Source organism: Dermacentor andersoni, chromosome 2 (genome assembly GCF_023375885.2).
Source record: "Dermacentor andersoni chromosome 2, qqDerAnde1_hic_scaffold, whole genome shotgun sequence".
NCBI lineage: Eukaryota > Metazoa > Arthropoda > Arachnida > Ixodida > Ixodidae > Dermacentor > Dermacentor andersoni.
Window position 1 is genome coordinate 93,852,308 of NC_092815.1, and position 22,408 is coordinate 93,874,715.

General features: G+C 42.3%; 1 protein-coding gene across 2 annotated transcripts in view; it reads left to right on the forward strand.

Annotated features, from left to right (window-relative positions):
* The window catches only part of LOC126541626 (long-chain-fatty-acid--CoA ligase 5-like), an 87,770-nt gene that overhangs the window by 37,172 nt on the left and 28,190 nt on the right, over positions 1–22,408 (forward strand). For both annotated transcript variants that reach the window (XM_072286470.1, XM_050188470.3), the window contains 8 exons: positions 2,549–2,616; positions 4,235–4,333; positions 6,132–6,231; positions 7,532–7,704; positions 15,215–15,247; positions 16,429–16,480; positions 19,273–19,346; positions 21,336–21,410. In XM_072286470.1, the coding sequence (XP_072142571.1) occupies positions 2,549–2,616; positions 4,235–4,333; positions 6,132–6,231; positions 7,532–7,704; positions 15,215–15,247; positions 16,429–16,480; positions 19,273–19,346; positions 21,336–21,410 (674 nt within the window). The remainder of the gene's footprint in view (positions 1–2,548; positions 2,617–4,234; positions 4,334–6,131; positions 6,232–7,531; positions 7,705–15,214; positions 15,248–16,428; positions 16,481–19,272; positions 19,347–21,335; positions 21,411–22,408) is intronic.

Here is a 22,408-nt window from a genome sequence, read left to right on the forward strand (position 1 = left end):
CTAGTACCCACACAATATGCCGATTGGGCAACCTGCTTTAAATGAAGAGCCAATTCTTTTAAAGGGACAGTTCAATTGGAGCAATAATGTCTTTTCTTTTGGCAACACATAAGCAAATCTATGATAATCACCTTTAGTGCCACCACTCCAGCAGTAGCGACGAGGATGAAGTTTGCCCAGTGGGTGGTGGAAAACATGCTTGGTGCCTCACTGGATGGTTGCCCTCATAGTGATTTCTTCGCCGTCATCAACATGCCCGTATCCATGGCCAGGCCGGCTTTTGCAATAAACATGGCAGCTCGTTGCCACTCAGCCACCACACAATTTTTACCTTGGACATCTGAACCAGCTCACCAGCAATGACCATTCCAATACCGTCAGCTGCTGAGCCCTGCCTACAGCCATGGGCCAGCCAGAAGAATAGAGCCTTCCAAAGCGCGATTAACGGGAAAAAAAAAGAAGTAGCAATTTCACCCGAAAGGCGAAGCATCGATTGCGATAGCAAATTAGTGGACAGCTATACACTCGTCGACAACTTTCTGTGGCGGCTGTGGCTACAAAGGGAAAGCTGCGGGTGTGTGGCGGCTGCACATATGTTACTGTGCCAAGTAGTCCAGCAGCGTTTGACATTGCTTTTGGTTGCTCAGAACAGGCGCTGAATCGACGCAGCTTCCATGTGTGACAGTTTTGCATTTCCCCAGACGCGGAAGGGAAAAGCCACAAAATAAGTAGACCTTTACACTCACTGGTATGTTTTGCTAATAAGGTGTTTATGTTTTCCCTTCCACAGCCTAAACTAACCTGGATTAAAATGTGGGACTCTTTTCAGAAGCTCTTTCATTTGTGGATGCTTTGCCTCCGTAGCTTTCTTTTCATAGCCACAGAAAGTTGTCTGCAAGAATTAACAAGCATGGTGTCATGCGCACAAGCCTACATGAACACATATGAAACATCTGACTTGATGACCACGGAAACTCGCTGTCAAAACACTGCAGTGAGGAAACATGGCAGCAGCGGCGACGCACCTCTCTCTACAACCCCCCCCCTCCTGAAGCCTTGCACGCGACGGAAGGCGGCGCGCTTCCTCCCTGCTTTCCGATTGAGCCATGATCGCCTGCTCACCATTTCACGCTTTCACTTGCAAATACGGCATACGGTGTGCGGTGACAATTTTATCGCCCGTGGACTTTATATGGAACCTCACGGCAACACCGACAGCATAAATATGCCTAGAGTGTCCATATATTTGCTGTCATAATAAAATGAATTATTGTGTAATATTGACTAATTGTTCTTTTAATTTATTGCTTTAGAGCACATGTAGCAATTTTTGAATAGGCTGATTAGCATTAAAGGCATGTTCATTTACTAGGAATCGTGAGACTAACCTCATTATAGAGCCATTCTTCCCCAAATTCTCTCATGATACTTATTAATGTACCATGTAGGCATGTTTTTTTTTTCCTCTTTCTTTTTGCACCAGAAAGGCTTTGTGGAAGAGTAAGCCATCTAAGTGCAATACCAGTGCATTTCCCTGCAAGTTTGTAAAGGGATATCAAAACTGGCACTACTTTTAGAATTCCTACTAAGTGAGCATGCCTTAAGCTCTGACAGACTTCACTTCTGCATTTGCAACATGGCTCTAAAGTGAATAATCAGAAAGTTGCACAGAATAAAAAATAAATACTTGACTGGCTGACCAATAACTGTCACATATATTTCTATATGCCCACCAATAATATTAATGTGTTGCCATAAAAGAAAAAAAATGTAGTAACCTCCAGTGCACTGTCTTCAACAGAGTTGGCGCCCCTTTCTAGAAACGAGTGGTATAGTTCGTTTTCAAGAATATCAGTCAGTCTTCATTCAAGGCTTGTTAATGATCTGGGAAAGGTAAAAGTTCATATTGGTGAAGTGGCAAGCCACATGACACACCACGCAAATAATTTATATTAGCCAGATAACGCTCAACTTGGTAAAGGTGCAGGCTCTGGGAACGTGAAACCAGGATATGAAAGTTCTGTGGCAACTTCTATTGCCTTTTGTGTCAGAACTCATTTCACACTTATCTGCCCAGTCTATTCTGCACATTCCATTCAGGATGCATTGCTTTCAAAATCTTATCTAAGGACTTTAGTCAAGCCTTCTGCTGAGCTAATATCACCCTGTCAGAAAAGTACTGTTTGTGTTTCATGTGCTGAAACTGGTTTGGGAGCACAGAATATGTGACGGAGCTGTAAATGCAAGCAGTAGTATTCCCTCTTTATCTTCTGATGAGTGCACTTGTCTTTAGAAGGAAGGGCTTGATTCACGATGCCACATGCCGCATGTCCCATTTATATCTTATCTGCCAGGGCAACAACATCAGTTCTGCACGAATGTGTCATCAGCTTGAGATAATTTGCAACAGTGGAGACTGTTTGCATTATTCTCATTCTTTTGGATAAAGATCTCATCTCTTCCCCATTGTTAGTAGCGTAACATTGTGCAGCAAATGAAATATGCATGTTCAATTGGTATCCAAGGTGTAATGTTATCACATTTCCAGGAAACAAGAAAGCCTGTGGCTACTGGAGTAAAGACTTGAAAGAACTTCACTGGATAAGCTATGAGGAGGTTAGTAACAGAATGAAGTTGTAATATACATGTAGCAGCTTAGTGCGAAAAGGACAGTTTGAAAGTTTCTTCACATATTTGCTATGACATTAAATTTTATTATATTAGTGGCTACGCACATTTAAGGCATGCCTCAGTAAACATTTTTTGTGCTGGATTATTCCTTAAATTACTGCAACTTAAACAGTGATGGTGGCCAGTATTGTTTGCTTGGTTAATTCAAAAGGAGGCACAATGTGATGTACCTAATGCTGAGGTGTCTTCATGAATCAATTTCCATGTAGGTCTTTTCTCTTTCACTATGTATATCAGTAATTTAAAAAAGTAGTTATCATTTAAAACAATGTTAAAGGTTTTGTGGCCAGTTGGGCTTCAGAAGCCGCGCTTTTGTTTTTTTCAATTCGCATTGAAGTCTTAGGGTAGCATGACTTTTCAGAGATTTCTTTCACTTTCGTTTTCCTTGCATACAGGTAGCAGACGAGTAGCCATGCTCAGAATCACATGCATAAACATGCTGCAGATGTATTAGATGTCACACAATTGTATCCTGTGGAGTAACATGTGCACCATTGTGTTTGATAAATGTCACATTGTCTTTTGTTCTCTTGAAAATCAAAACGAAAGTGGTTGTATGATAAACATGAATGTCTACAGCGTCTTTCCTGTGCACATGCTTAAGGAACATTAAGGACAAACATCAATTTTGATGGACTACTAATTTAAAATTCTTGTGTTCAAATTATAAAGTTCACGAGGGTTGCAATGGGGGCTTGTTGGTAATGCATCTTCAAGGGGTGTACGGTAGCGCGATTAAAAGATGGGACAAAAGAAGACACACAGGGACACGCACAGCGCTGTGTGTGTCCCTGTGTGTCTTCTTTTGTCCCGTCTTTTAATCGCACTACCGTACACCCAGTGAAGATTCAAATTATAATTTTTGCTTTGATTCGACCAGTGGTAAGAGGTTGCAACCATGAACACTGGCACAGGAATCACATATTGCCATCTGCTGTGAGGACAAAGAATAGAGTATTCCCATTCTTGAAGTTGTATTACCTTGGCAAGAAAGGCTTGTTTCACTCCTTCCTAGGCATCATGGGTATAGGAAGCAAAGGCAACATTTCATCATCAGACATGATGTGGAAAGAAGAACAAAAAGGGAAAAGGGTCTGTGTCATAAGAACACATTTGATAAATGTAGGGGTGGGAAAGGGGGAAAATGAAGATGCCATTGGATTTAAAGACATCCATGTTGTGTTTTTTGTAGTATCTTAATAGCAGTCAGTGGAGCTGCTTGTTCAGTTTAGGTGTGCACAATTTTTTCCATACTTCAGAGCTGAATTTACCAAGAAAACTTGTTTGTTGTGTGGTGACGGCGCCACAGTACACTGGCCCTACAATTCAAACTGTGTGAGATTTGAATTGCAGGAACGTTGTGTGGCCCCTTCAGTTGCAATTTTTGCTGCAGTTAGATCATCTCTTGACATAAAACAAATGTTGCAAGGTTTCCAAAAAGGTAATCAAGCAGTGTAGATTTGATTCAATGCTTGCATTTAGTGCTGATTTGAAATCATTCTGTTCCATGCAACTGGCTCTTGCTTTCTTCCTCTGAGTGCAGCTCTTGGAGAAATCCCAAATGTTTGGCTCTGGACTGCTGTCCCTGGGGCAAGTTCCTCGTGAGAGCATCATCATGATCAACTGCAAGACGGGCCTTGAGGTACAGGCATAATAAAATTCTTCACTTGAAGTCTTGCCTTTGGTGTAGTCAATAATATTTCCAGAAAAGTATTCGCAGCATCACTTCAGATGGTGTCTTCCGAAGGATAAGCTGAATCTTTTACCTTTTCGATGTAGTGACAGTAATTGCTCCACACTTTGTCAGGTACACAGTTTTTCTTGGAAAATACCGTTCCTTTATTTGATATGTGTTCTTAGTGTAGTAGATATCAGTCGCACTCTTATTTTACATCGTCCACCTTGGTGGCTGTGGCATTGAACTGCTGCATGAGAGGTCGCACATTTGATTGCTGGGGTGGAGGTGGGGGATACTCTGTAAATGTCCACCTAGTGCACATTTCCATTTCATCTGCTGCTGAAATCCTGATTGGCTGGGCTGGAGTGCACATCAGAAGGAGACAGGTGCGTCCGGCCAATGAGCACTTCAGCAGCAGACGAAATGAACATGTCCAGTAGGTGGAAACATATAGAATACCTCCCCTGGCTGCAGCATCCACATGCTAACGGAAGCGGAATGCAAAATGCCGATGTACCACGCTTTGGGTGCACATTAACGAAGCTCGGGTGATCCAAATTATTTCCTGCGCCTTACACTAAGGCATTTTTCATAGCCTCTGTATTGCTTTGGGACATTAAGCCCCATCAATCAGCCTTTATTTGACAATAATCAGTAGGACTATTTCACCAAGTTGAACATGGTCAATAAATTTAACAAGCACCTGCATACTTATGGGCAAGGAAAGAGCTCAATAATCCTGTCTAGAAGTGCCAAAGATTAGTTAATAACAAAATTAAGAGCACTTGATGGTTTTCATATGAAGCAGACCGGCTGCATCAAACAGGAAAACTGTTTGTCCTCAAAATTCTGCTAAGCAATTTGGCAGTGCAGAAAATTTTTTCCACTCTGTGTACATGCAGGACCATTTCTTAGAAAAGCTCAGTGCCACACTAGCTGGCACATGCAAATCACATTGGTGCAAATTACCTCTCAGCCCTCTTTCAGTTTCTCATCTATATCTATGCATAATGTTAATCAGATCGGAAGATGGCAGTGTGTCCTAAAAGACAAAATTGGAATGCATTCTAGTTAAAATCAAAAGGAAGAAAAGCAGCTGGGCTGGCCATATAATGTGTACAACAAATACTCGATGGTCTATTAAAATAAATGAAATGGGTGCCGAGGGATCGAAAACAGACAAGGGCGGTGGATGGGATGGAATAACCAGAATGACAAACTTGTGGGCACAGAGTAGGCTCAAAGCCCACACAGCAGAGCTCACTCTAAGCCCACACAGCAGCTTCAGAATCTTAAACCCAAACAGTCAAGTTGGGGCTTAACAGTCAAGCCTGCCTGCCAACTTTTGTGCATAATTTATTAGCGGTACAGTCAAAATTGTTGGAATGCAAGATCACATCAACCAAAAAGTCAGGTTTGATCAAAGTGCCTGTGACATTTGCTTTTGGATGCCACACAGCATCATTGTTAAGGTGATTATGAATCACAGCTGAAGATTGCAAATATGAGTTTGTTCAAACCTGTTTTTGAACGTCATCACAGTACAAAGACAGTAACCAATTGAGCATTTGATTTTCAAAGAATCTTATTCCCAAACAGTTGTATGAGAAGTTTTGAACTGTGATCTGCGAATGTTCATTTTTGAAACTGTTTGATGGTAACACTGGGGACCACCGTCAGTTTTGGTTAAGTGAAAGGTTTTAGAAGATATCAGGTTATTCACACCTGCTTGTGCTGATTTATGGGATACATCTTTTTGCAGTATGTCATCTCAAACTACTCCCTGTCGCACTACTCCATGGTTTCCTGCCCAGTCACAGTCAATGCTGATCTCGAGGCCACAACATTTGTTCTCCAGCAAGGTTAGTTGCTATACAGATAACTATACTCGTGAGATACTCGTGAGACCACGAGATGGAAACTTTCAAAGTGCTGACATCTGTTCTAGCAACCTGCTTGGTTCATCTTAATTGCTTATCAAAATCTGGAGCAACCTACTTGCAGTACAGAAGTTAAAAAATTATGGGGTTTTACGTGCCAAAACCACTTTCTGATTATGAGGCACGCCGTAGTGGAGGACTCCAGGAATTTTGACCACCTGGGGTTCTTTAACGTGCACTTAAATCTAAGCACACGGGCGTTTTCGCATTTCGCCCCCATCGAAATGCGGCTGCCGTGGCCGGGATTCGATCCCGCGACCTCGTGCTCAGCAGCCCAACACCATAGCCACTGAGCAACCATGACGGGTGCAGTACAGAAGTTTATCTCATTACAGCATTTGAGATATGTAGCCGTAACTCCAAAACTTTATACAGATTTGGGGAACATTTTTGTCTTGTAAAAATTGTGCCACTGTTACAAAAAAATGATAACGAAGTTTTGTTCATGTAAGAACAGGAAATTAACTTCTTTTTATCTATCACATTCAATTAAAGCAAGGAAATTTCAATGCTAACAGTTCACTTAGTAATCAAACAACACTTGGTCATTTCAAAAAAAGTGCACAAACCAAGTTACATTTTGCATTATGAATGCAACAAAGTTAGTTGCACGCTCATGTTCCTACTCATGCTCAACATCCACTCGCATTCATAGTCTCCTCCATTCACATTTACTGGCACCCACTAGTGATCATACTTACATCAAATCCCACTCACCAGCACTGACGCACTTACAAAGCCCAATCATGCTCACCAATAGTTCATGTTGGTGCTCACACGCACTCAAGCTCACTGTCAATGACTTTCATTTCTATTCACGTTAACTGGCACTCACTCCCATTAACATTCATGTCTATGCAAACTCATCGGCTCGCACTCCCGTTCATACTCGCAGCCACTCACACCCTTCGCCACTTACTAATGCTGCACCTCATGCCTATAATGCCTATGAAATGAGTGTGGAGCAAGTGTGAGTCACTGCACTCATGAGTGAGTATGTTGACGTATGCCTGTAAGCACTGGTTAGTATCTTTACTTGGGAACCACTGCCAAACAGAACATTGTGCTTTGGCACATACCTTTCTTTTAACATTCTGTTCTAAGTTTCTTTCTTTCTTCCTTTCTTGCGGTTTCATTTGACTGTATATGCCATTTATCCTGGTCATGAAGTTTACACCATGCTTGCTTCCTTCTTTTCTTTTGTTACGATTGTTGCTTGCAGTGGAAAGCTCTTTGTTGGTATGCGACTCTGCGGACAAAGTGCAATACTTCCTCAGCAAAAAGGACTCGCTACCAGCTCTCAAAACTATTGTCTGTGCCGATGACATTTCACGGGATGTTATCGCCGCATGTCGCAGCAAAGGAGTGGAGTTGGTGCTGTGGAGTGATTGCCTGGTGAGGAAACATTATTCATTATCATACATAGGGGGCATCATGTGCAAGATGACAAGAAAAATAGTCTGCTGATATTTAGTAATAATAATTTACCTGAAATCATTCTTTTGCCGCAGAGCCACATTGCTCTGGATTAGAAAAAGGCTTACTAGCTTGTATAAAATGAAGTCAAACGACATGCTAGCCGTGTGCACATGATATCATGCACCTGGGTAGTGGGATGATTCTCTTTATCATATAAGATGATTAAATTGTAAAGTGCTCTTCTGTTGCATAAGGGTGAGAAATATCTGCTTGATAAAAGAGCGAGGTAACGCTCAGGCACTGTATGTGCTTTTGCGAATGCAGCCATGTCTATGTACTTAAGCACATGTGCCTAAAATGTTGTGCAATATGGTGTTCATGCAAGTACTGGCGCATGCATTTACCAACGGGTCCAGCGTTTCTATTTTAGCAAAGTTGTCATTAGATTTACTAAATTTTGGGCTCATTTAGTTGCAAGAATTGAGATGTTGCAGACAGTAGATTTGAAATGACATATTTTTCAGTGCCTTCACATAACGAGCTTACAGTAAAGGCTTGCAAATTTGAATTTCACGATGCTGCTCACTGAATTCAGATTAAATGAAATTTGAACTAACAAGAAGGATAAACAGAAGGTTATATATAATGATGAAAGGTGTAGGAGCACCTCTGGAACCATCATCTTTTATTTATTAAAGAAATCCATGATCGTTTTCTGCTTTGTTTAACTGAAAGCGATCGCCATAAGCTTACCTTCAAAAGCTCGAGTGAGTTGGAAAGCATCTTCCTTATTCTCTTCATAACTGAAGAACAGATGTACATGATTCAGTCATTCCATCACCTGTGATGGAATGACTGAATTATGCACATCTGTATGGCACAAAGGCCACACCCATGCTTCCTCTTCCTCATCTGCATCATTGTTGGTGACAGCACCGCAGACAACTGCACAGCTGTCAAAATTTACATAGTCTGCGAAGTCCATGTCACCAAAGATTTGATGTACAGACCTCAGATCTGGTTACAACAACGCGCAACCATGTGGCCGGAAATACCATCTGCCCCTTCCATTGGCACACCGGTGTTATCGCTGCTCGAACCTCTGCTCAGTGTGCGTTCAATTAAGCGCATGATACATAATCTCACCGCTAATGCATGCGTGCCAGTAGAAAGCACAAATGGTATCTCCAGCCACATGCTCTCACATTGTTGTTAACAAATCTGAGATCTGTACCTGAACAGTAATGCAATCCTGTGTCTCTCTCTCCCTATCCAACCCGCTTGAGGTTTGCGCTTTCCTCTATTCCATTCATAATGAACCAACTAGCCCAGCTCTCCTCAGGCCCACTAGTCACTAGTATTTGCCACACGGCAAAGACATGGCAGTATGCTCACAAGTGTAGGTCTGGTTGCTACGACAGGAACGTCCCACAACATACACAACTGGGCCCTGACACAACAAAGGCAATAAATAATGCCGCAGCTTATCTTGCTTGCTCATCCTTTGCAGCTGGTGAGTTGATTGACGCACCACATCGGCCGCATGTTCCACTGTCAGTATCGATGCAACTAACTAATTGCAGGAATATACATAAGAACATGGGGGCCATGACGTGATTTGGGCTCCCCCAATCTATTCTTGTACATGCAGTTCGCAAAAGCATAGCCCTTGAGATCTGAGGGAGCTGTCGCTGGGGGGGTGTAGATTGATGACAATGGTGACAAGCATGTTGCACCACCTGTCGCTTAACTGGGAAAGTGACCTACAGCGCCAGCCAGGAGCCAGCCACAGCGGCACACAGTTGGAATCATCTGTGGTGGACTCAATTTGTGTGCGATTTAATGGGCTTTTTAACCCTTTTAAGGTCGATTTTTTTCACCATATGCGACCGCCCAGGGTTGATTTTTTATTGCAGATTTCAATTCTTCTTAGGGACTTATTTCGAAGAAAATTTAGCGTAATTCTTCTAGGGTGACCATAAAGTGAGAAAAAGATATTTTGCGTTGGTATATACGTACTTTCTATTCATGAATAACAACAATAAAAAAGGAAATAAACTTATAAGGTTAAAAAATTTGATGCATTGTTATACACGTAGTTCAAGGCTTTGAAATGCGCACACGAGAATATTTCGCAACTCTCACCTGTTCCTGCCCTTACACTAATATTTACGCCCATAGCGTAATCGAACTGCGTAGGCACGCGCACTCAAGAAAACTGTGTGGTTGTGTGCCTGTCAAAAAAGCAAAAGGTGTGACAAACTTCCGCTAATCCATCTAATTGCCAACCAGAGGCCATTAGTTTTTGCGAGTATCCAAAAAAAAGAAGCAATGGAAATGCATGCACAGCGGCATCCTTCCTATGCGCACCCTGTGAGCACTAAACGAGCGAGAAACAAACAGTAGCCCTTTGAGTGATTAGTAACCAGATAGCCATCAGTTTTGCAAGTGCAAGAAGCCGAAACCGCCCACGGAAAGAAACACAAACCACTGCGCGCCTGCCCGCGCGCCAATGCGCGAGTGGTAGTATATAGACGCACGGGAGCAAACTAGCTCTAAATCAAACTATGCAACAAAAACTGAAAGATGGAGGCGCGTGGAAAAAATTACCTGTATTCCCACATAGTGGCAGCACAGGACAGAATAGAAAAAGTTAGGAAATTGGCGCGCTTTTTTAACATACAGACGGCGCCGTAAATATACGGTATCGACCATTTTTGGACTTGTTCACGGCGCCGTATATTTACATCATTGACCTTCAAAAAGTTAATAGATGGAGTTCTATGGAGTAGATCAGCAAGTTGGACTAGTTGGTGGATGTTCATCCTGCAAAAAACAAGGGGGGGGGGGGGGGGGGGGATAGGTATTGCGCTAGAAACATGGACAACAGAAGTGGAAGTGGACGGGACGTATGCAGACTCACAACTGAATTTTATTGGGTGAAAGATGACATATATACAAGGAACAAAAGGTGTTATCGTGCTCAGAGGGTACCCAAAAATACTACCGTCACAATCTTGCGTCCAGAAATTGCACCCCTCAATCGGCAAGTACAATGGAAGGATCGCTAACACGTACATGCATTCTCTTTTTTATAATATATGCCTCGAACAGCTACTATGTACAATGGTCCCTATGATGGTATGTGTTAGCGATCCTTCCGTTGTACTTGCTGATTATGAGGTGCAATTCCTGGACACAAGATTGTGGCGGCAGTGTTTTTGAATAGCCTCTGAGCACGATGACATCTTTTTGTTCATTGTATATATGCCTTCTTTCAACCAATAAAATTCAATTGTGACTCTGTGCGTATCCTGCCCACTTCTACTTCTGTTGTCCATGTGTTTTTAGCGCAATACCCCTCCCCCCTTTCTACAAGATAAACAGTTCCATGGAGCTTGCTTGGATTGTGCTGGTTAGCTTGAATCGTCCAAAATTTCGAATTAATGAGGCGTGATTTAACTATCTTTTACGGTAGCATGTTCCAGCAGATCTTAAACCTAGTTTTTAGTGGAACCACTGCAAGAAATATTTGTAGCACAGGTTTACTTCACATGTCGTTGCTCCTCTAGACATTATGATTAAACTGCATAATTATTCCAGTACACTCCATGCCAAGAAGCGAAGCAAATTTCTAGCAATATTTGACAAGCACTTTACCATAATTGTAACCAAACATTACTGTAAAGGTTTCACATGTCTTATACTGGTGCCACACAGTCATTTTCGATCTCAATTGAGACCACTCCGGATCGAAATTCTCTCCTGTGATTGGCTCTCTTCTGCAGATTAAACAAAAAAAGCCAATCGTGACCAATAAATTCGATCCGGATCGGGTTCAATAACGATCAAAAGAGCCCCGTGTGACAGCCGCATTAAGTATGCTTTTCTAGGGCTTTCTTTGTCGCTCTCAGTACATATTATTGCAATAGCAATTATATGGACACTACAAGTGAATTTTTGCCATCGTCGTCACCGTCGCTGTGAGGCTCTGCATATGTTTAGGTACATGTATGCTATATGCCATGCCGTGCTGTATGACATGCTATGTATGTGGGCTATATTGCCACATTATTATATCACTAAAGTTGCTCATACCAGGTCTTACATCCTTGACAAAATTATTCCTCAATTTTGAGAATGGCAGTCCACAAACAGATGTCATGAAACATAGCACTGACAGTGCATTCCTTTTATATTATATCTTCTCAGGCTAATAAATATTACAATTTCAAAGCAATATCAAGGCTCAAACTTAAAAATAATGTAATCTTACTGGCACAGCAGCCTGCACTATCTTTGGGCCCACCAAAGAGGCTTGAAACATACCCGACACGGAAAAGTAGTGGTAAAGTCGCTAAGAAAGACAATGTCTAAAGAGCCCCTCACCAGGCCCCATAGCAAATTTTGGCTATACACTGGAAGTTATGTGCCCTCTAGGGAGCATTCTGGTCCAGAAATTTTTCAAATTGGCTAATAGCTGAGATAGAAATATTTCAGCGCTGCGAACCCATGATTTCAGCAGGTGGGCTCCACTGCCAAGCAAGACTCCCTCTCCACTTGCCCCGCAAGCGAAATTCCTTCCCTGCGTTCTCCCATACCAGACATCGAGGATCGCATGGCGTATATGTGACAGGTCCCCACCTTCATTTTTTTTTTTTTTTTTCTGGCTTTTTTTGCTGCGTAGCGCACTTCTGCTGATGCCATTACGCATGAGCTGTTGTGATGTCTCATATCGCGCAGCGCACAATTTTGCGCGCTGTGCACAAGGAAACATGACTAGTGGTGTAATTCAGTGCTACACGAATACTGAGGCAGAACAAGCGGATTGCAGAGCATGATCATGCGCTGGAACACGGTAGAAAATGGCATAGTTTCGGTACCTGCGCACGTGACCGCACGACCGTGGGAACAAGTAGAAGAAGCGGAAGTACATCTCTCCTGCTTCGGTGCGAAATAAAACAAGAAACACACAGACATTTCGTTTGTGTGTTTTATTATTTCTCTAAACTTCAATTCGTCAATTCAAGCAACAGATCGCACAGATAACTGGTGTCTTAAGTAATTCTCGAATTCATGTGTCACCACGAGCGATGTCACACTGCGGACACGATTACGTAGGCGCAGGGGCACGATGGTGTCACCGTCCGGCTTGTAGCGCGATGGACGGAGGAGAAGGAAAAACGGCGTTTAGTTTGAAATTTCAGATCTTTCCGCAGCACGTAGCGATGGAATACTTTGCAGACACAATCGTTATCGTGCAATGTATGGCCAGACATGGGGCAAATGGCCAGACCTGGTGAGGGGCCCTTTAATTAATTAACATAAATGAAATTGTACAATGGCAGGATTTGAACAGAGGACGCCTAGCACAACAGCTTGATCCTCTAACCATTAGGCCATGGGCGCATGCCTCAGTATATGAAATTTAACATCCTTAATTATTTCCCACATGCAAGCCAGTGCAATGATACGCTTGACACGTTTTATCAACACTCTGCGTGATTTTTCACCGTCGTCAATAATTATGCCTAAATATACTGATTCCTTTAGCTCCACATATTTTCTGAAGAACATTACATTACTCACAGTAACTTTAAGGTTTCGCTTTGTGTCAGAATTTTAACGCTAAGTGGCAATAGATGTCTAGGCGTTATTCGTGTTCCAATCCCAGAGACTGGTGCACAGAAGAAGCTGTATTCTAACATCTCAGGTTAGACAACTTTGTCTGCTGGAACTAATTGTAAAACAGCCTACCTAGACTATGCAGACCATGCAGACCCCGTCAGCTTGTGACATCGTTTTCCCACACATAGTAGCCAACGTACGGTAGCTAGAATAGTACCTGTCGGTGCATGGTTTCCGCAGCAAAGCACCACATCCCTCACATGGTGCAAGCATGCCCCCATGTGTTGTCAGAATGCTGGCTGAGAAGCTCCCACGAAATGCCAATCACAATGAAGCGAAGCGAGCCCACATATGCGCAAAGACCACTCCATTAGTTAGGATGCAAAAACAGTGTTCTGTTGCGTGTGCGGTGCAAGCTGCAGCTCAATGCCGGAGGCGCCCAGATGTGGCGCTTTGGGAACAGGAGGCCGAAGCTAAGCAGCAACATTGACAAAACCCTGCAGTTCAAAAGCACGAAGCAGATGCACAAAACGTGCCTACTGTGAGCATGCTGCGGTATGGGAATGCGAGGTCAACATAATGCGGCAATGCTGACAAGACCCTGTAGTTCTAACTGATGCTGCTCGTGGTCACAAAGTTTTATCTGTTCATGTGTCTGAACATGCCACACTACGCATGTTTACTTAGCTTACGTTTACTGCAGTTCATATTGCCGCAACAGCCTTACACTTCGTGTAATATTCCAGCAGTTTGCTATCACATTCATTCCTTCGCTCTTATGATGATCTTTTTTTTTTTTTGTAGTGATGTTTTCTATAATGCCTGTTCGCTGTATTCAGGGTCCTCACTGAAATTTATTTCTTGGGAGGGGTGGGGTCTTCTCGTGGCCACTCAAAAAACATTTGTTCGACCAACATTGCATTAAGTGCACTTGGTGTCTCGTGTGCCGGAAGTTTTGTAGAATCTTTGATAACGCCTTGGGATTACCCTGGGAAAAAAAAAAAGTTTGTTCAGGTACACAGCCAACCATTGTCTCCTTGCCTCCAGTGCTGTAGTGCAGATACCAAGTGACCTGTAGGTCAAAGGGCTGTATTGAGAGCTTTGCTTGCTTGCTCATCTGTGCTTGATAAGTTTGCTGTGACTATACAAGAGAAACAAAGGCACCAAAGACAATGCCACTTGGTCTTGTGTGTTTGTTTACTGACATGCTTGTAATGCTGACACTTTGGCTCTTTCAAGACGTAGTCATATTAGTACTCTGTTCTTGATGTAGTAGTCACATTTAGAAATGCACAGTGTATTTGATTTTCGATGGTGAAAATAAGAATATTATCTATCTATTTATTTTGTGTAGCACTCGCACAAGCTCAACATTCACACCAGGGGCCATGTTTTTGAACAGGTAGCTTACCTCCTGAGACTTGTATTATTTTTTGGTTGTTTAACTTCTAATTTTCGGTATTATTTCTACCTTCTATACAGTAATTAGATGTGTGCTTAATATTTATTTGCATACAACTACTTTGAAACTGATGCATCAGTACTGGAAAAGTGACATTCTGCTTCTGTTACAAATTCATTAAATTGACCTGTTAGTTTGAACAGTGGCTTGTTAATGTTATTCGGATCAGCCAGTAAAGGCAGTGGATGACAGCATGACAAGAACAAGAAATATTGTATTGCATCACATCTTGTGCTGTTCCATGTTAAGCATTAAATTCATAAAGGAAAATATTGACATATGGTCAAATGTTTTGTTATATGGTAAGTATATTTATGCGTGTGAAATATAATTCCAGAACATGTAATTGTTGCTCCTGACATTCGTTTGTTTATAAATGTTTCTCTTTGCTTGCAGAAACTTGGTTCAAAGTCTGTCCAAGAGTCCATTGTAAGCATTTCTTTGTTAACGGATTCAAAAATCTGGATCGTAGGTGTAGTGCACGGTGTTCAAAAAAGTATTCCCAACAAACTTCCTGCTACCTGCTAAGTATTTAAATGACCTGCATTCAAAGCCTTTTCAATCATGCTTAACAAACACTGAATGCAACTAAAACAATACCTAACCTGCAGGAGAAACCATTTTTTTATTTTTCTGCGCTAAGTTGCCCTGAAGCAATGAAATGTGTATGTTTAAAGTTCCACAGCTCAATTTGAAGCGATCTGGACTTTTCTGCATCCACGTCCAAATCCAGATTTGGGCGGCAGATCAGTTAGCTTTGATTCCTGCATAAATGCACCAGCTCTGTTTAGTATGATCATGACCAGTAAACAAAAGCCGCAGGCAAAATTCTGCTCCCTAGTGTTTAAGGCAATCTACTTTCTCAGATTTCAGTCAATTACATAATGCTGTATCTAGCCAATAACAAGGTTCCAGTAGAAAGAATATTAGCTGGTCTTCAGGAGATGGTGTCCTCAGACATGAAGTCTAGAAGCATACGGTGAGGGGCTAGTTAGTATGACATCATGAGAACAAAGAAAAACTGCGCTAAAAAGGACAAGACAGACAAAGAACGACACAGGCGCAGTCCTACGCCTGTGTCGTGTGGTTCTTTCTCTGTCTTGTCCTTTTTAGCACAGTTTTTCTTTGTTCTCATAATCCTCAGACAGCTGATGCAACACTTTACAGATTTCAGTAGTGAATGTTCCACAGTTATACCACTGTCATTACTCTAAAAAAAACAGTTTACTAATTTTCGGGCATATCTTGTCCCCAAACAGTAATACTCATATATGTCTTGCTTGCGTTTCCTCTCCCGAAACGTTGAACTCGCTACTTTCCTGTCAAGATTGCCATCCCATGCTGATTGCTAAATGTGGGTACCAGTAATAATACTAAATGTGAATATAGTAAATACTAAAAAAATAACTTGTTCAGGCAATGACTCTTCAAAAAAATGAATAATGAGGAAAATGGTTCTGCATAAATGAGGCTGGTGCGTAACAGCATAGCATTTAAAAATAAATTTAGCTGCTGGAATAGACGTTACAGTTGCTTTTAATAGAAGTCTTGCAAGCCTTCTTAGTATATATAATTCATTAATGTGTGTTTTATCTATATCATTCAACCAGCCACCAACACCTGACATGCTCTATGGACTTCTCTATACAAGTGGTACAACAGGCAAGAGCATGTTTGATTATTCTCCTCTATATTTACAATAGTAGTAATAGAGCAGGCATTGTTAATCATCGTCGTGCTCTGCTGTGGAATGCAATATAAAAAAAACATGCCTTTGATTTGCCCTTGCACTTCCAGTTTCAGCTAGCAGCCACTTCACTATGTGCTCCATTAGACATATATATGTAGGGTCAGCGTACTTGGTTAAAGAAGAGAGAGCAAGAGAAGTATGTCAATACTTTTGTCCAAAATACAGTTTTAAACAAAAAGGTTTAGTGGAAGCAAATTTACAAGAGGGGCTGCGATTGGGGGCATGCAGCTGCAAATCAGCATGCGCTCTGATGCAAGGAGCCGCCTGCCAAGGTCAGGATCACGCATCAGCTCCAGCCACCCCAGCAATCCTTACTTTTTCCTTATTTGAGTTGGATTTGCCTCCTGATGAGATGATTGTGACAAGCATAGAGAGAGTACACGCAAAGTAGGTCGGGAGCACCATGGCCTCTCTGGTCATTGCAATCTTCACATTGCAGGCACTGCGGTGGATAAACTGGGAAAGTTCATTGATGGTAATGCAGGGTCATATCTACATAGTCATTTATTATTGCTATTAGAATTCTTAGGGTACTTCCTATCTATCTACCTATCTATTTGTGTCCAGTTGTAACCGTTGTCCTTTGACACCATTTTGGGTCCCTGGGTAGTCCATGGTTTTATGGGTAGAGCATCAGGCTACTGTGTTGAGGTAATCGGGTTCGAAACCAACCGTTGGGCCAACCTGATTCACCAGGTTATGTGACACTGGGTATGTGCCGCTTTACAACTAACCTCTTTCATGACACCTTGGGTTACTGCGTTTGTGCCGCTCTTCAGTGACTAAAAAAATAATGTTAAAGATTTATCCGATGCTGGGGTGGAATTGAACCCACATTATATATATAGTCAGACAATCTTGTTTGCTAGATGGCACAGTGTGTCCAGAGGAAAGCGTGAGAGAAGAGCCCGGCTGGAGTAAATACCGTATCTCACTTACGGCACATTTCAGGTAGTCGCAATATGGTGTCATTACACTGCTTCATTACTGATCACATTAACATCAACAGTCACCCTGAGATGGTTCCTGTTCGAAATTATTTCTGTAGTATTCGTTGTAGGGCACAATATTACAAATAAAGTATCATTATATTTGTGTTCGAATATCAAACACATTCACTCTTAATTTCTGCTTAGTCACATCACTATATGACATTGTGCCATTGCTAGACTGCTTCTCGAAAACTGTGTTAGTCTGAGCACTGGATGCAAATACAGTCTTGAAGAACATGATCTGCAAATATACAACATGGTTCAGCATCAACAAAATCAATCAAGAAACGCCAGTGAAAGTTCATCTGCAAAAATATATTAAACAAAAGAATTATGGGTGGAAATCTTAGAGTGGACATAAAAAAATCCAGAAAGTACTCCAAATTTTGGGAAAAGAAAAATTGAAAAAGCTGAGCTGTGTGTGTGTGTGTGTGTGTGTGTGTGTGTGTGTGTGTGTGTGTGTGTGTGTGTGTGTGTGTGTGTGTGTGTGTGTGTGTGTGTGTGTGTGTGTGTGTGTGTGTGTGTGTGTGTGTGTGTGTGTGTGTGTGTGTGTGTGTGTGTGTGTGTGTGTGTGTGTGTGTGTGTGTGTGTGTGTGTGTGTGTGTGTGTGTGTGTGTGTGTGTGTGTGTGTGTGTGTGTGTGTGTGTGTGTGTGTGTGTGTGTGTGTGTGTGTGTGTGTGTGTGTGTGTGTGTGTGTGTGTGTGTGTGTGTGTGTGTGTGTGTGTGTGTGTGTGTGTGTGTGTGTGTGTGTGTGTGTGTGTGTGTGTGTGTGTGTGTGTGTGTGTGTGTGTGTGTGTGTGTGTGTGTGTGTGTGTGTGTGTGTGTGTGTGTGTGTGTGTGTGTGTGTGTGTGTGTGTGTGTGTGTGTGTGTGTGTGTGTGTGTGTGTGTGTGTGTGTGTGTGCGCGCTTCGCAATCTGTCTTATTTCATTGACACAAGTCAATCTGAAAAAACATTAAAAAATTTCCAGTGTTTGACCAAAGAGTACTGCAGCATTTGCTTGTATTAAGACCCAAATTTTCAATTCTCAAAAATTCCCAACTATCAGTACATGCAATTAATCGTTAATATACAATGGATGGTGCTTACAGCGTGCAGTGCAATTCTGCTACTTCAATTCTACTAATTGAAAGGGGCAGAGATTATTTGTGCGGCAAATCACTGTGCACATGAACTAATAAACTAAATTCGACTAAATAATTTCTAAAATAATCAATTCAAGGCAGCTGCTCAAATTGCAGAAGCATAAAATTGATCATTGGTCAACATATGTCTGTGCAGTCAAATCCCTAAGACTAGCATCAGTTTCACTACACATCCCCAAACCATGACCAGCCATTGACCATATTCACTCTTCCATGATCATGTTAGACTATCACTGTAATAAGCAACATTAATCTCGCATTTTCAGGTTTCTTCAATAAGGCATATTGATTGTTCTATTGTTACGCTGGAATGTGTTTCCTCTTCTATAACTTAGTTTGAAGGCTGCTTCTAAAGGCTTTAAGAATAATTAAGCTGCATAAGTAAATAACCATTCTTTTTGGCTTATAATGCTTGGTAAAAAAGTGAATCTTGAAAATAAAAGCATGGAAAGTGCAGTATTCAGTCTTCCCTTCATTTCATTTCTATTTTCATGCTTCTTTCATGGAAAATTCAGTTCACCAAGCTTGCACTCATTTGGCATTGCATTTTACTGTATACTTTTCCCAGGATTGCCCAAAGGTGTGCCCGTCACGCACAGGAGACTCGTGAAGACGGCCAATGCCATCAACCATCTGGCAGGGGTGAGGGTCACTTAATGATGCCTTTAGTTGTCAAAGCTTTAATTGTCAATCTGTAAGGTAAAGTCTGTTTCAAGTGAAAGTGGTGTTTTCAATTCTTTGAGCACACAAAAAAAACTACAAGATGCAAAAGGTGTAAGCGTTACTTCCGCCTACCGTTTGTGCGAAATGCATGCTAGGTATTTATACTTGGAGACAGCAACAAATGGCCAAAGAAAGAAAGAAGGAGACAGAAAACAGAAGCAGAAAGTAAAAACAATAAAGCAGTAATATAAAACAAGTGCCAGGAACGTTTTCTTTTCTTTTTCCTGATATACTGCCTCTGTGTATAAGTAGCAAGTACTTCGAATTAAGCATTGAGTGGAAGTCATGCAGGAAGGTAGAAGGAGGTTTTATGTTGTAACACACTAGATCCCTGTGTTCTTAGTTCCTCACACATGATTTCACAGGATTGCATATGGTTTGTCCAAGATTGCATATAATTGCACTGATATAAATGAGGTAAAATGGCTGTTCTCTATTTAACTATGTATGACTGTGTAAGCACCAACATGTGTGCTGGTCAGACTTTTATTTTTTCTCCAATCACATAAATAAAAGTGTTCATGCACCATATTCAAACCATACTAATTAGTACATTCCTCTCTAATATGTTAGCTATAACTTTGTTGAAGGCCAGTCCCCGTGAAAATGATGGCATGGTCACCTAACTTGCTTTTCTGGCTGGTGCACTGTATTCCATCAGTCCCATAAGAAATGCTTTGGGAGAGTTCCACAATGTACTGAAAAGGTCCCCCCCCCCCCTCTACTTGCTTAGGGCTTGGCTTGACTTCCAAAATGTCTGAGTAGTGTGAGATAGCCAACCTTAAACATTATTTTCTGGCTTCTCTACACACCTCAGGTGCAAGGCAATGCGGTACACAATAGAGGCAGCAGGACAATCACTTTTACAACTGCAACTTGGGCAACGTGGATGAGAAAGAGGATCATTCAATGGCTGACTTGTAACTCCTGTCCATGTCCCACAAGCTGCAGCTGTAAAAACGGTTGATCAAGGCTAGCTGCACTATAATCTTTTTGTCTGTAGGGTAAGATTGGCAAGGGCCCAACATTGTTAAGCAGCATTGCTCGCGGGCACTAAAGGGCCCCTCACCATGTTTGGGCATTGGAAATAAGCAAGTATGGCGCATAGGTCATGCGATGGCAATCGTGTTTGCAAAATATGAAATGACTGTGTGGCACAAAAACGGTTGAAATTTCTAAAAGAAAGGCATGCGCCCTCCAAGCGGGAAAATCAAGGTCACATGCACAAATACCTCTACACAAGACACGCTGCTTGCAATGTCACCGACCACATCATGTAACTTGGGTTAATCATCCAATGCGAAAAGTGGAATGCTGCCACTGGGAATGCACTGCACAGCGAAAGAGGAAGTGAAGGAGAAGAAAAAAAGAGTCGGGGCTCATCACATGACCTTGACATAGTTCCTTGACTCTGATATGCAAGAAGGTAGGAAAGGAATGCCGCTTGCAGGCACTAGACAAGGCAAAGGGGAACAGTGTCTGTTGACAGTGATGTTCACCTCCCAGCAGCATGGCAACAGGATAGTTCAATCTCCTCCAATAATGAACTGACTTGAAAAATTATTTCAGTAAAATATCTCCTAGACATGCAGTCTTACCACTTTCAGTGTATAAGCAAAATTTGCAAAATTTGCAATGGGGCCTAATGAGGGGCCCTTTAAGAGCAGGTAAACAACGGAGATGTACACAATGAATGGACTGTTAAAGGTGGCTGGCTGTTGTGACGTGCAACCGTGGCATATTCACTCATTGGTTTTTGTGTGTGTCTGTGTGTGCCCTTTTTGTAGCCGTTTGGCCCATAAAGTGTCACAGTGTTAAGTGATTGATTGAACAGGCAAGATTGAATGTTGCTTGCACACTCCCTTTTATCAGTATACTCTTACACATGCATTCCTCTCCTTTTAATAGCCAATGAGGGCTGAGCCAGGGCACATCTGTTTCTGCTACCTGCCAACAGGCCATATTTATGAACACATCTATGAGGTAAGTATGAAATGTGCTCTTGCATGGTTTCATTGAAAAAGAAGTAAGAGAGATACCGTGGCAGTAAATATTATAAAGGAGATTTATTGGGGTTCGTAGCGACCGCTGGTTCTAGGATGCACCGAGCAGTTTCCGAGCTCAAGCCTCTGCTGCGTGCTTGATGCTGCCAATGCTGCTGACTCTGTGCGCACGTTCGTTCTCTTCCTTACAATGGCCCCGCGGAAATAAAGGAGCCATCCTGGCGACTTAGTTTTCTGGAAGGACGGTCGAATGGTGATACGGCTTGAGACGCTGAGCGTGAACAACTTCGCGGTTACGACATCGCATGTCAGACGGCGGTGTTAGCGGCTCAACCAGATAATTAACGGGTGATGTTCTCTAGAGAACACGGTATGGGCCGTCGTACTTCGGAAGGAGTTTTGAAGCGAGCCCAGGCGTGCGGTGTGGCACCAACAACCAGACGAGAGTGCCCGGGAGAAAAGTGGAAGTCGAGTTCTGGGCATCGTGAACGGCTTTTTGACGGTTCTGGTCGTCCGAGGTGAATTGGCGGGCCAGCTGGCGACATTCCTCAGCGTGTCTGGCGGCTTCCGAGATCAGCAGGCATTCGGATGGGTCCGGCCGGTAGGGCATAATGGTGTCGATTGTGTGCGAAGGATGACGGCCGTAAAGAAAGTAAAAGGGTGAGAATCCGGTAGTGGCCTGAGTCACGGTGTTGTAGGCGTAGGTGACAAACGGAAGAACTAGGTCCCAACTAGAGTGATCGGTGAGACATACATGGCGAGCATGTCACCAAGGGTTCGATTAAAGCGTTCTGTGGTACCGTTAGTCTGCAGGTGATAAGCAGTGCATTTACAATGAACAATAGCGCATTCAGCAAGCAGTTGTTCGATGACTTCAGATAAGAAGGCGCGGCCTCTGTGGCTTAAAAGTTCACATGGACCTCCATGACGAAGGAGAAAACGGCGAAGTATAAAATTGGCGACCTCCTGTGCTGTAGC